We start from the raw sequence: 15,331 nt of genomic DNA on the forward strand, positions 1-15,331 counted from the left end.
GGTACTCTGCTTTCAGAGCAATGTCTATTTTCTTCAGCAGCTGTTGGTTTATTTCTGGTGAACTTAATAAGGTTGACAGCCTTATTAGCAGCAGGTCCCCTGCATCAGGACAGCAATGGATCTGGTGCCATTAGTTCAGTGGGAAGAGGCCAAGTTCTAACCTTGGTTTTGAGGAGACCTCACATCAGGGTGACTCCTATAACTGCATTCCTTCTAAGCTCGGCTGCTCTTATAATTCTGACAAAAATCACTGTTAAAAAAAAAGAGAGAGCCGGGTTTCTGCCCGGACTCATAAAGAGTGGCTGCCCTTAAGTGGGGAATTCCAGCCTGAGAAGGGTGGGGGGCAACTGTCAAGCAAAGGCAGCCCAGACCCAACCTCGCAGAGCCGGAGGCAAGGGAAGGGAAAGCAGCACGCACTCTGACCGGAGCAGGCCAACCGCCCGTTTTGGCCCAGCGCCACCAGGAGGAGGGGCTGCAATTCCCTGGGGCCCATTAAAAAAGCCAGGCTTAGGCTGGAACCCGGAGAAGAAAACATCTCCAGAAAGAAGGCAGAGAGAGGCAGGAGCTCTCGGCCAGGCGGTTGCTTTTCCCAGCCGCGGGAACCTTTTCCAGGCTCTCCACCCCATCCCGAGACAGGCCGACTGCAAAGGCAAAACTTTTGAGGGCAGCCAACTGCGGAAGCGGCACGCGTCCCCCCCCCCCGGAATCGCCACAGATATCGCGCTCAGAGGACCGAGCGGGGGCGCGCGCGGGCGCGCGCGTGTCTGGATGAGGCGGCAGCAACCGTGAACAGTCAAGCCTCGGCCACCCCTCGCCAGCCCGCCTTCCCTCCCACCCGCTCCGCCAAGATGAGTGCTACGCTCCCGAGCCTCCTGGCCTCGCTGGCCGTCTTGCTCCTGGGGAGGATGGACCGCCTTGCCGACGCCTGCAGCTGCTCCCCGGTGCATCCGCAACAGGCGTTTTGCAATGCAGATGTAGGTAAGGAAAAGACGGATGACCGCCCTCCCCTTCTCTGCGGCTCCCCTAGTGGCTTTTCTCGTGGCTTGGTCGACCCCGCATTTTGCTTCTCGCTGGCAGCCCCCCCTTTTCTCCCCTACTGCAAACTCACTTGTTAGAGGCCAAAACAACCCCACCCCTTTATCCTGCAAGGAAAGAGCCGCGTTAGGAGAAACCTGGAAGGGAGCCGGCGTGTTGATTCCCGCTTGGGCAGCGACCAGCAGTTTCCGTCGTTAGTGCGGGCGTCTGAATGCTCCCGGGCTGACTCTGCAGATCCCTTCGGTTAAAAAACAAACCACCACCTTACCCAAGATGTCTTTAAAAAGAAGAAAAAGCGAAGTGCCGGCCTGCTTCGCCTTGCATTTCCCTTCCTTTCTCCCTCCCCTCCCCGCCTTTCGCTCTAGCGCGCTCGCTCTGACCTGATCCGCAGGAATTCATTTGAAAAAAACACAAAGACAACCGCGGATTGAAATTCCTAATTTCTGGCGATGGCTTTCTGCCTACAAAATGTAGGCTGCTGCCAGACTCTGATGGAACAGCTTCGAAACGGGGAGGGGGAAGGAGAGTAGGAAGTATGTGGAAATTGGAAGAGAAACGACCGCAAAATGAAAACTTCACAAAGGCAAACTTGAACCATATAGGGCCATCTTCTCTGACCCAGAAGGGGAAAGAATGAGTTCCCCTTTGACGGGCAGGATTTATTTAGATATGTGAAGCTTTGAAAAAGCAAAACTCAGTTTTAGAATGAGAGGTTGCAGCTGACCTTCCCAAACCCATAAATCGTTTGGCAACAGAGCCAACCACTTGCTGGACAGTTCTACTTTGTGTTTACACAAAGTTCTCATGTCCCTGCCTTGAACTCCAAATGCAGATATACTACTATTGTGCCCTGGGATTTTCCCAGAATTCTCACCCCGAAGGGCTACTTCACTGTTTCCAGGTTGGGCGATGCAAAATTACTGGGGGTCGAAGGACCAGGGTTTGGAATGAAGGAAACCAGTAACAAGGAGGCAAAGAAGGATAAAAAAAAAAGCTCCAGAGCTGTGAAGTGAGGGGGGGGGAATGAACCAGATTTTCATTCACTACCTATATAGTGAATGGAAATCTGGTTCATTTCCTCTGCCACAATTTTATATATAAGTATAATCTGTTAAAATCTCTTTACAATCTCTTAAGTTCCTGACTCGAGGCTAGAGCATTTTTGGTTTGCCTCTAGAGTCCTTTTTAAGTGTTGCTATGTTCACCCTGCTGTGTTTTTGCTTTTAGTTGTATGTCATTAAAGTCCCCCCCACATTAATGAGTGCTTTGAGCAGCCTTACAGGAACCACTGGTCCCTTAGCTGCGGGGCTTTTGGCTTGCTTCATCGTCATCAACATACTTCCTGTTTGGTAATCAAGCCAGAGGCCCAAAGTTTTGGGGGGAGGGAGTGGGATTGAGCGTGGGGAAATCAAACTAAGAGTTGTTGTTCACAGAATAATGTAGTAATATTTGAAGACAGATGTAAAAGACAGCCTTGGTGGAGCAGTGGGCTAATTAGTGCAGGTTCGCATCCCACCAGGCTCAAGGTTGACTCAGCCTTCCATCCTTCCGAGGTAGGTAAAATGAGGACCCAGATTGTTGGGGGCAATTAAGCTGACTCTGTAATAATGCCGCTTGGGAGGGGGTGTGAAAGCCCTAACAAGCAGGCATATACATAGAATGAAGGCTACTGCTAAGCTTGTAAGCTGCCCTGAGTCTTCGGAGAAGGGCGGGATATAAATGGAATTTTTAAAAAAAATCACCCTGAGGGACACCCCTCCCTTATTCTTGCTCCAAGAGAACTAATTTTATCCCAAAATTTACTCCCAGACAGCCTCCATTTGCCCAGTAGCAAAAAGAAGTGCTTAAGAGGTAGGAGTAGTCCTTGTCTTATCGCCACAATTGGGACTGCAATTTTGATCACTAAGTGATGTGCTTGTTGAGTGATCATGTGACCGGACCTGATTTTACAACCATTTTTACTGTCGTCGCTTAGTAAATCACATGGTTGATAAATGAATCAAGGTCAACTCAATGAGGTCATTAAGTGAATCTGCCATCCCCAAATAACTCTATTTGTTGGAAACTGGCAGGGAAGATGGTAAGATGCTGCTGCCATTGTAAATGAGAGCTGGTTGCTTAGCACCCAAATTTTGATCACATGACGTGGTGGTGCGACAGCTATAACTTCAAGGATGGGTCGTAAGTCTGAGACCATCGTAACTGAACTACTGTTAAATAAATGGTCATAAATTAAGCACAACCTATAATTGGTTTGGGGGTAATTTCTTTGGCTTGAGATCAGAAAATCAAGAGCCATCTCCTTCTGTCTCTAATCTCTGGATTCTGACCCAGTGGTCCAAAGGCAGTCAGGTTATCATTTGGAACTCATCCCACAGAACTTGGTTTTTAAGGTGAAGGCATAATCTGAATATATGAAGTGGTAATAAAGGAGAGAGCATTTCTGAGCCTACATCTTGTCCTAGCTTCTGAACAATTGTGCAAGATTCCCAAGCAACTGAGATTCAAGAACTGGATGCCCATTTAATTCTTTCTTTTTCACCTGCCAGCTTTGGAATATAAGATTCTGAAGGCCCTTTATAAGCCTTTTCTTATTTCATTCCATCCAGAGTTGTGCATTGTGGATAGTTGCTTTTTGTATGAGTGGAAAAATGTCTCCAGCAAGGCCTCTGTCCCAGCATGACTGAGGCCCTCGTGAGAAAAAACACACTCCTTGTTTCCATGTTGATTTAATCAAGGCCTTTTTGTGATATCATCTTATGTCCCTTTCTCTTGGCAGTTGGAAAGAAAGAAAGAATGAACGAGTTAAGGGGGAGAGATTCTTGTTTTACCAGTTTAAACCAGACATGCTGGGTTACATCCTTCACTTGTTGCTCTGTCTTTTTCAACATTGTCTTTTTCTTTTCTCAGTTTGCTAAGCATGGAATCTGTTGAAAATACTGAATCTGACAGGGCTGGGCTCCAGTTTCATCCTTTTCTCCCTGTGAAATTCCTTTTATTAAAGCAAACAACTCAGCCCTCAGTTTCTGGACCTTGCTCTACAGTTGGGATTTGGAACTATTTTGGTGGGGCAGCTTATCTGTCCTACTGATTCTGACTGTCAGCATTTGTAGAATTGGTAGGCCCAAGCTGCCTTCCTTGATTTTGTAATGTCTACAGCAGGGGTGTCAAACTCAATTTCATTGAGGGCCGCATCAGCATTGCGGTTGCCCTTAGGGGGCCGGGTGGGTGTGGCCTGGGTGGGCGTGGCCTACTGGGTGGGCGTGGCTAGAGTGCGTAGGCCTACTGGGTGGGCGTGGCCAGCTCTACATCGTTCGCATCAAGGGTGCCTATGGGGGCCTGGGCAGGAGTGGGACAGATCTGAGGGTCTCTGGCAGAAGGAGGGTCTCTGGGCCAGGGCCAAGGCAGTGGGGGCTGTTCCCTCACTGTTTCCAGGATGGCTTTGCGGGCCGCATAAAACCACTTCGTGGGCCGGATCCGGCCCCCGGGCCTTGTGTTTGACATGTCTGGTCTACAGGAACTGAGTGGCTGCTGGCAGCAGCAGTTGTCTGTAGTTTCATTTTGCTATCCAGTATCTCTTCTGTCCATGAGAATGGGCCTTTCTGAGTAAAGGAATTTTTGCAGTCCGGATCTTGTGACTTTTTCAACCACAAAGATGTCCTTCTGTTCCTTGGGAATTAGCTGAAATCCTTGTTTACATTTCCTTGGATATTCAGACAGCTTTTCTAAAAGCAGCTCTCTTAGGTTGCCCTCAACACTACCATAAGCCTAATAGCAAAGGTGCCTTGTGCTTTTGCAGTTTGACATTAGAGTACATATTTTAATTTTCCAGGGAAGCCTTGTGTGAATCTTTTGGAACAGCACAGACACACACATACATATACACACAAACACAATTTCAAGATTTATAGGCTTTTAAATACCAGCAGAATTTTATTTTATAAGTCTTTGTGGAACCCCACCTACTTTGTCAAATTCAAGGTGTATATCTGCTGGTGTGGTAATAATCCTGTTAGCATTTAAGGTGCCACAGGTCTGTTTATTTTTGCAGATTGCCCTATTCACTTATTTTTAATATCTCTTAAATTGGTTACCACTGCCCAGCTTTTCATCAGCCAGAACACGTTTTGAAAAGGATAGTTAACAGCCTGATAGCAGTATGGCCAAGATACTGAAGGCAGGACAAGAAGCAACTGATGGAAACTAATCAAGGAGAGAAGCAACCTAGAACTAAGGAGAACTAACTTCCTGACAGTTAGAACAATTAACCAGTGGAAAGTGCCTCCAGAAGTGGTAAATGCTCCAACACTGGAAGTTTTTAAGAAGAGACTGGACAGCCATTTATCTGAAATGGTATAGGGTTTCCTGCCTAAGAAGGGGGTTGGACTAGATGACCTCCAAGGTCCCTTCCAACATCATCATCATCATCATCATTATATTATTATTATTATTATTATTATTATTATTATTATTATTATTATTATTATTATTATTATTACTACATTAGTATTTCAGAACATCAGTTCTCAGAGCATAGAATGGAGTATAATTATTTTGAATCCTTTAGGTATTACATAGGGAAATTACTTGATGTAGAACCACATAGGAAAATATAGGTCATAATAGGAGATTCAGTATGAAAAATGATGGGGAGAGAACTACTTGGCAGTAGGCTACACAATATGTTGATTTGGCAGTTGTCTGTAGTGACAGAAACAATAGACATCTGACAGACATCCCCTAAACTCTGCTGAAGATGTTACCCTGTTCGGAAACCAACCCACAAGGCCAGAGAATGAACCTTCACCCTTGGGCATCTGAGAACTAAACCTAGGGGCTCAAGGAAAAAGGGAAGGGACTGGTCATGTTTCAGAATAAATAATGTGTGTTGGGGGGAAGTTCTCGGTGGGATGTTGGTATATTGGTATGTAGCCTATGTGTTAGCAGAAGATTTGAATGAAGAGAAAGAATCCACTGAATTAAAAACATGACATGTTTTATACACTACACATAGAACAGACTCAGTTATAAAGCAATGAGTATGCCACTTGAAAACAAAATTTTCTGGGAGCACGACAAGCAGCACAGGACAGATTGGAAGTAAGAAATACAAGAAATATACACTGAAGACCTACATAGGACTATTTTCTTTCCAAAACAAGACGTTTAGCAACGTTTCTTGGCTCCATGCTGAGCTCTAATTAGGTTTCCTCCCTGAGGATGCACTGTTTTTGGAGTTTTAATCTACAGAAAATAGGTAATTGGTAGCTTTACAATCATTGGTACAGCTAGCTACAATGGCAGAAGAGTGATTCACATGTGACAGTATCATAGTGCAAAACCTGTCCATGAAATTTCTTGCCTCCCAATGTTGGACATGAGTATGACATCATAGGACTTGTATCGTGACATTGTAATGTATATTTCATCACTTGCCTTCCACTTTTCCCTTATATGGTTATGTTTATAATGATTGGGGCTATAATCCCCAGTTTCTTCTGATAGCTAGGACTGATGGAATTAAAGTTCAGAGTATCTGAAGGACTTCTGATTATTTCTGCTGTAAGGAAAAATGAACCCTCAGCCCACATCCTATTCAGGCAGAATAGAGCTGATTTTTTAGTACGTTTTTCTTCTGGATATGCTTGTGATTTTTTTTGCAGATTTTTTAGAAGAGGAAACACAGAAAGCTGTATCAAATTAAACTGCTGATCCATCAAATCCAGTGTTTTCTACATTGTTTGGCATTTTGGGGGTTATAAACAGACTCCTTTCCCAGCACAATTGAACCTAGAGCCTTTTGAAGGCCGTGTAGTACCACTGAGCTACAACCTATCACCAAACACTGGACAGAAAAATAAATGATCTACTTCTAAATCAATTCCTGGTCTCCTTTTAGCGTGCTTTTCCTATTTCGGCAGAAAGATATTAAAGCAGGAAATTAGTGTGGGCAAAAAGCATATTTGGTATCAAACTATGGACGCCAAGATGACTAAGATAAGATACACCATACTCTCTTACACCTTGGATTTTTAATCTTTAAAAAGGATTATATTTAAAAAAATCAATCCAATCAAAACATTTTGTTGCTTCAAGTTAAGAACACTTGTCTTGCTGCTCCACCTGCACATTGCTACTGGATAGGCATCTGAATGTTATTTCATATTAGCAGCAGATAAGGGGCAGGGGAAAATCTTTGTTTGGGAACCCACGGGGGAATGGGGAGATTGTTGCCCTCTTCATCGTCATAGGATACCTGAGATGATGACTTCTTTCTGTCATAATGTTAGAATCGGCCCTGGTGATGGATTTAAAGAGCCATGCAACCATGTGAGTGCCTGCTGGAGACAGTTTGTCCCCTGCTTGTGAACTTCTAGGGCCATTTCCAAATGGGAAAAAAGTCATAGCCAGAGGGGTTCTTTTTCTGTGTTTAGGCCATCTCCCTTTGCTTATATAGGCACACACCCATATGCACATTAGTGCTCCTTTTACTTCCCTTGGGAAGCTCTCTTGGCTGATGTGGTCCTTGGAGAAACAACAGATGTGTGTTTACTTACATTCCATTGCACAGAATTGTGATAGAATTTGCAAATTCTGTTGCAACAGCCACACGGGTTTGTTGCATTGTTTTGTGCTATCAACCATAATACTGTCCACAGGAACCTTTGAACTGTCCTACAGATCTTGAGTCAGTGGCAACAGACTGCTATGAATAATATTGCATACCTGGTGACTGTTTGATGATAACCTCTTTTCCTATGACTCCTCTAAGTGCCAGACAAGAAAGCTTCCCCCATCCCATGCCTGTTACATCAGATCAGCATGTGATATAAGGAATCCAAATCCCATCTGAACCATAACATTATATGTTATTGTTCATAACATTATATGTTATGGTTCATAACACAGCATGATTTTGGTAGTATACATTTAGGATTGAAGCATCACACTGAGACATGACTTATGTAAAGAACCTTCACACTCTTAATTTGCTTACCTCCTTTCCACCTGTTTTAAAACTTTAAAAGTAGAATCTACCTTGGCCAGCACTAATGGGCTGGCTTCATGTTCTTGTTGAAAATGTTCCTTTGTCAAATAACTCTTTTTCCTTTTGATGGTTTAAAAGTAATTAGATAAATGATATATATGTTGTTGTTGTTAGCTGCGAAGTCATGTCCGACCCATCACGACCCTATGGACAACGTTCCTCCAGGCCTTCCTGTCCTCTACCATCTTCTGGAGTCCATTTAAGCTCACGCCTACTGCTTCAGTGACTCCATCCAGCCACCTCATTCTCTGTCGTCCCCTTCTTCTATTGCCCTCAATCTTTCCCAGCATTAGGCTCTTCTCCAGTGAGTCCTTCCTTCTCATTAGGTGGCCAAAGTATTTGAGTTTTAGCTTCAGGATCTGGCCTTCTAAAGAGCAGTCAGGGTTGATCTCCTCTCGGACTGACCGGTTTGATCGCCTTGCAGTCCAAGGGACTCGCAGGAGTCTTCTCCAGCACCACAGTTCAAAGGCCTCAATTCTTTGGCGCTCAGCCTTTTTTATGGTCCAACTTTCACTGCCATACATTGCAACTGGGAAGACCATAGCCCTGACTATACGTACTTTTGTTGACAGGGTGATGTCTCTGCTTTTTAGTGTGCTGTCTAGATTTGCCATGGCTTTCCTCCCGAGGAGCAAGCGTCTTTTAATTTCTTGGCTACAGTTCCCATCTGCAGTGATCTTGGAGCCCAGGAAAATAAAATCTGTCACTACCTCCATTTCTTCCCCATCTATTTGCCAGGAATTGAGAGGGCCGGATGCCATGATCTTGGTTTTCTTAATGTTTAGTTTCAACCCAACTTTTGCACTCTCCTTCTTCACTCGCAACAAGAGACTCTTCAGTTCCTCTTCACTTTCTGCCATTAGAGTGGTATCATCTGCATATCTTAGGTTGTTGATATTTCTTCCAGCAATCTTAATTCCAACTTTTGATTCATCTAGCCCTGCCTTTCTCATGATGTGCTCTGCATATACGGTAAGTTAAATAGGCAAGGCGACAGTATACAGCCTTGCCGGACTCCTTTCCCAATTTTGAACCAATCAGTGGTTCCGTGTCCAGTTCTCACTGTTGCTTCTTGGCCCACATATAGGTTTCTCAAGAGACAAATAAGATGGTCTGGTACGCCCATCTCTTTAAGAACTTGCCACAGTTTGTTATGATCCACACAATCAAAGGCTTTAGCATAGTCAATGAAGCAAAAGTAGAAGTTTTTCTGGAACACTCTAGCTTTCTCCAAGATCCAGTGTATGTTGGCAATTTGATCTCTAGTTCCTCTGCCTCTTCGAAATCCTCCCTGTACTTCTGGTAGTTCTCGATCCACATACTGCTGGAGTCTAACTTGTAGGATTTTAAGCATAACTTTACTAGCATGAGAAATGAGTGCGATGGTGCGATAATTTGAACATTCTTTGGCACTGCCTTTCTTTGGAATTGGAATGTAAACTGATCTTTTCCAATCCTGTGGCCACTGTTGAGTTTTCCAAATTTGTTGGCAAATTGAGTGTAGCACTTTTACTGCATCGTCTTAAGATTTTGAATAGCTCAGCTGGAATACTGTCACTTCCACTAGGTGCAGGGGGCTGGACTAGAAGATCTCGAAGGTCCCTTCCAGATTCTATTCTATTCTATTCTATTCTATTCTATTCTATTCTATTCTATTCTATTCTATTCTATTCTATTCTATTCTATTCTATTCTATAATCCTAGGCTCGAGTTCAACTTGTGGGTCATTGATCTTTTAACACTTTTCTAATTGATGGTGACTCTCCCTTGGGTGCTGGATAGATGATGAATAAATTGAATCAATTTAAGAGCTTACTCTGGAAATAACTAAGGATCTTTATCATAGGTACCAAGGAGTAGGTGCATATATGTGTTGGTATACTTCTCCAAATTCTTCTGGAATATCCCAGGCCAGTGATCAGAATTTTTAGAGCCAATCTTCAATCACTAATATTTATATTCTTGGTGTAGGACCCTTCAGAAGATGGGTTTTGGGACTATAAGGCAGTTATACAGTACAGTTAACAGACACATGGCTCTCTACCCAGGATTCAAGAAGCCTATTTAGTTCATTGCAAGATACTTGGTTTTCTTTAATCTAGCCAGGAACATGCAGCCTCCAGGATTACTTCCATTTAGCTTTATACGTTGGATTATTTCCTGCCTTGGGTTTGAGATGAGAAAGTAGAAGTCCTGATCAAATTTAGTGGCTAAAACGTGTTCTCTCTAGTCACCTTTGTATGGCATTATGGCAATATTTGGACAATATGGCTCTAACTACGTGTAATCATATCTATGAATTTTCTTTATTAAATTGTGTTCCTTCCCTTTCCAAATGAGCATTCCGTATTGCCATCTTTGTTTTTTGTGAACTGCCTTGTCTTTGTATATTTTTTTCCTACATTTCTCTCTCTCACACACAATATATGCATATAATTAAAATATGCTGCGTCATTTATTACCCTATTTACTTTAGCAAGTCACCATTATTATTTTATTTATTTATTTTAATACCATTTATATCCCGCCCTTCTCCGAAGACTCAGGGCACCTTACAAGCTTAGCAGTAGCCTTCATTCTATGTATATGCCTGCTTGTTAGGGCTTTCACACACCCCTAAGCAGCATTATTAGAAAGTCAGCTTAATTGCCCCCAACAATCTGGGTCCTCATTTTACCTACCTCGGAAGGATGGAAGGCTGAGTCATCCTTGAGCCTGGTGGGATGCGAACCTGCACTAATTGCAGGCAGCTGGTGTTACTTAAGGAGGCATTAGCCCACTGCTCCACCAAGGCTCTTATTATGACTTCATGGACATGGCGTAATTTTATGGATGGCAATAATGTACAGAAATAGTTTACCATTAATTTCTTCTTTTCAGTTTCCTTCTTTTTTTTTACTTTCCCAGTGTAGCCTACAATCCTGGTTATTTCATGGCCTTTCTCATCCACATATTAAGCCGTCCTAATTCAAATTTTTTTTCATGGTTAACCAAGGCAGCCCTTGGCACTTTCCATCACTTTATAGTATCTTGAATGAGTTCATTAAATCCACAAATTTGTGAAAGTCTCCAGTCTGTCACTGTTTGCCCAAAAAACCTCATGGATATGTCTCAGATCATCAGATGTTAAGGGTGGCAGTCCCCTCCCCGCCAAGAAGAATTAGGACCATGGTGTCAGAGCTGGGGTGTTTTCTTCTAGACCAGACATGTCAAACACAAGGCCCAGGGACCGGATCCGGCCCGCAAAGTGGTTTCATGTGGCCCGTGAAGCCATCCTGGAAACAGTGAGGGAACGGCCCCCACTGCCTTGGCCCTGGCCCAGAGACCCTCCTTCTGCCAGAGACCCTCAGATCTGTCCCACTCCTGCCCAGGCCCCCATAGGCACCCTTGATACGAACGATGTAGAGCTGGCCATGCCCACCCAGTAGGCCATATGCACTTTAGCCACGCCCACCCAGTAGGCCACACCCACCCAGTAGGCCACACCCACCCAGCCCCTTGAGGGCAACCGCAATGCTGATGCGGCCCTCAATGAAATTGAGTTTGACACCCCTGTTCTAGATGCTATTTTGGTGTGCTAGAAAAGTTATGACTGGTGCCAGGAGTAAGTTGCTTCTTGTGCCAAATAGCAAATTCTATGCTTATGAGGTAAACTCCTAGCTACTCTTTAATAACTAAAATGCAAAGGCGTAGTATGTATTTAACACAGCGTACAGATTGTCTCTGTGGAGAAGATCTGGGTAGGAAATAAGAGAGAGTGGATGCTGAAAGGAGGAAAGGGGATTTGAAAACTGATTTTTTATTGTATGTCCCTAATAGTTATTAAAACAGGGACTGCACTCAAACATCACGTTAAACCAGATAGTGTGTAGGATGTGTTACTTGAATCAGCATCATTTCCTTTTTGGCTGAGAATTAAATTGAAATATTTAATTTAATGAATATTTCATTTAATTCATTTGTCCGTTCAGGCATGCCTATGTAAGGAAGGTGGGTGGTTCTCAAATGTAGGCAGTGATGGGAAGAGTTGAAGTTTGTTTAAAATAAGTTCTACTTGTGAGAAATAAGGTTGTGATGAAGTGTAAAAGCAGAAACGGAGCATCTTATTTTCTGTTCTGCTGAGAGCAGTTGTGAGGTTGAACTGAGAGAAAGCAATGGGTGGGGTCGGGGGTCCAAACTAGGAAGAACTCTCTCTGATACTCCTTCTTGCTTTCTAGTATGGTTTTCTCATTTTTCAGAAGTCTAAAATTCTATAGAGTGAGAGTCTGTTCTTGGTATGGGTTGTCCAACAAAATAAAATGGCCATTTGTGGTTTAAATCTAGGTTAGCTTTATGCTTGTTTAGGGACGCGGTGGCTCAGTGGGTTAGGACGCTGAGCTTGTCGATCTGAAGGTCAGCAGTTTGGCGGGTCGAATCCTGAGTGCCGCGTAACAGAGTGAGCGCCTGTTACTCGTCCCAGCTTCTGCCAACCTAGCAGTTCGAAAGCACGTAAAAATGCAAGTAGAAAAATAGGGACTACTACGGTGCGAAGGTAACAGCGTTCCGTGCGCCTTTGGCGTCTAGTCATGCCAGCCACATGACCACGGAGACGTCCTCGGACAAGCGCTGGCTCTTTGGCTTTGAAACGGAGATGAGCACCGGCCCCTAGAGTCGGAAAACGACTAGCACGCACGTGCGGGGGAACCTTTACCTTTTACTATGCTTGTTTAATTATGTCAGCTTCTTCCTCTAGAAAATAATCTGTTATAATCTGGAAGAAAATGTTGTTGAGAGTACTCTTGTGAGATGAATTTTTATTTCAAAAAAATTGTCCTTAGGAAACAATCTTGAATGCAAATAGCCTTATTAGCGATGAATTTAGAACCACTCTGCAGTTCTGTTTCTGTTTCCAGGTGGAAAACAGAAAACCAGCTCTCCTGTTTTTGAAAATTTCAGAGACTGGTAGGACTGCCACAAGCAGTAAGAGTAGCCAATTCTGCTAATTTGGATTGTATTGATTATACTGTGTTGTTTTTAATCCAAAAAAGCCCCCCCACCCGGCTGTTATTCTTCCATCCTGGCTATTTAAGCTGCCTGTTTAGCCCTTGCAAATTTAGGTTAAAGCATTGGACTTCTCCAAAGAAACAAGCAGAGAGGCCATTGGATCCCTTGCTATGGTAACTGCTAGGAATGTGAGTTTCATCATCTCAGGATTAATCACATTTTTGTGGATGGGTGTGCTGTAGAGAAATATCCAAATTAGCCAACAATGAACAACAAACAGGAATGGATAAAGCAAAGAGCATTGGAGCTATAATTGCTCTGGCCTGATTTTGGTCATATTTCTGGAGTGAACAGAGACATTAAACAAATCTATAAAAACACAAATGCTGGTTATTAGTCTCTGCCAGATTGCTGATGTAAAAATAATTTTTGAGAGGGACCATTCTTTGACTTGCAGAAAGGCTAAAGAGATGTCAGTAATCTAAGCAAGCAATCAAGCTCATAAACAGAGAAACTTAACAGAAATTCTTTGCTGCTGCCACCAATAAAGGAAGACCTATCATTCATACTAGAATAAAAGTATATGCATGTGTGTAATGTAGAAGAAACTGATGAGATATGAGTGATGGGAGGTGTGAGGAGCTATAGGAAACAGATGGAAGACCTAAATTGCCAGTGTGATATCTCTACATTGGAAGAACAACATAGAGGTATTACCAGCTGAGCTGCTGTATCTGTGAATAATTTGATGAGGGATATTTAGAAGATTCTGGCTTCCATTTCACAGCCTCAGGTACAAATTTCCCTTGTTTGAGGATAGTACAAATGTAGATGTAGATCAGCTGAGCATAGTACAGAAAAAGTAATTTTGGGAATAGAACAGCAAGCCAAATAAAGAGATGGGGTAAGAACAGGATGTTCAACTAAGTCCCCTTTAATCAATACAATTCATAATATCGTTCCAGCCTCAAATACCCACCATCCAATCAAGCTATCCTCGCTTCTATCATATCCATGCACTGATTCACACAATGTCTTTTGTGTCAGTTCTGAAAGGAACATAAAAAAGCTTCCTGTTTCCTTTGATTTTAATCCAGTCGCAACTACAATTGCTCTTTAATATATTTGCCTGAGATGGGGCAAGGGGCTGACACATCTATTTGTTTAAGCCCAGTTTTATGTATAAAACAAGATGGAGATGCAGAAAGGTGAGGGAATGATATATTGTTGGTAGAAAGTTGAATTCTACTAACATGGAAATTTGTCTTTCTGCCCTCAAAGATATTTTTCTTGCATGACAAAAATTCTATTTAAAGTCTGCTTTGTGAGAACAGGAACACAGTTTGACTTACATAAAGTAAGCTGTGAGAAGGGGGGCACTGAGCACTTTCAATGTCATCAAGGCCAATTGTATTGATTACATGCTGTCTCTAAGGCAATGCCAGAATTCTTGACTGAGTAATAAATATGCTTGCTGAGACTTGATTTGCTTGGCAACATATTTTAGGGATTGTGAATAAAATCAGGCAAGCAGACTGATAGGAACAGCCAGAATGATGGGAAAGGAAAGGCCACTGTGATGAAAAGAAAGTTATATAGCTAGCCTGTGACTTACAATCACAATTGAGGTCAATGTTTCTGTTGCTAAGTGAGGCAGTTGTAAAGTGAGTTGCACCTCATGTTACAACCTTTTTTCCCCCACAGTTGTTAAGCGAATCATTGCAGTTGTTAAGTGAAATGAGATCATTAAGCAAATCTGGCTTCCCCCATTGACTTTGCTTGTTGGAAGCCAGCTGGCAAGGTTACAAATGGTGATCCCATGACCCTGGCACAGTACAACTGTCATAAATACATGCCAGTTTCCAAGCACCCAAATTCTGATTAGGTGACCATGGGGATGCTGCAACAGTCATTAAGTGTGAAAAATGGTCATGAATCACTTTTTTCAGTGCCGTTCTGACTTCGAGCAGTCTCTAAACTAATGGTTGTAAATTGAAGATTACCTGTAACTGGATGTATCAGCAGATCCGCGTGGGGAGGATTGATTGCTATTGGAATCCCTCAGGATGGCTGCCTTATTACCATACCAAACTGCCATTGATGTGTCGTAATACTAGCAAACATATCTTCATTCTGATGCTTTTCCTGTAGGAAGTTGTATGGAACATCTGCCATGGAATGTCTTCAGCCCTAATAATTATTACATGTTGTAATGTCATAACTTCAAATCTCTGAATTATAACTGAGATCATGTTCCTAATATGT

At 43.0% G+C, this 15,331-nt stretch overlaps 1 protein-coding gene across 1 annotated transcript in view; it reads left to right on the forward strand.

Moving 5' to 3' along the window:
• Positions 1-466: 466 nt before the first annotated feature.
• Positions 467-15,331, forward strand: part of TIMP2 (TIMP metallopeptidase inhibitor 2) — a 33,689-nt gene continuing 18,824 nt past the window's right edge. Inside the window, exon 1 of the mRNA XM_081320939.1 lies at positions 467-978. Within this exon, the coding sequence (XP_081177065.1) occupies positions 849-978 (130 nt within the window). The 5' untranslated portion in view covers positions 467-848. The remainder of the gene's footprint in view (positions 979-15,331) is intronic.

This window comes from Vipera berus (assembly GCF_964194415.1).
Source record: "Vipera berus genome assembly, chromosome: 2".
Classification (NCBI taxonomy): Eukaryota; Metazoa; Chordata; class Lepidosauria; order Squamata; family Viperidae; genus Vipera; species Vipera berus.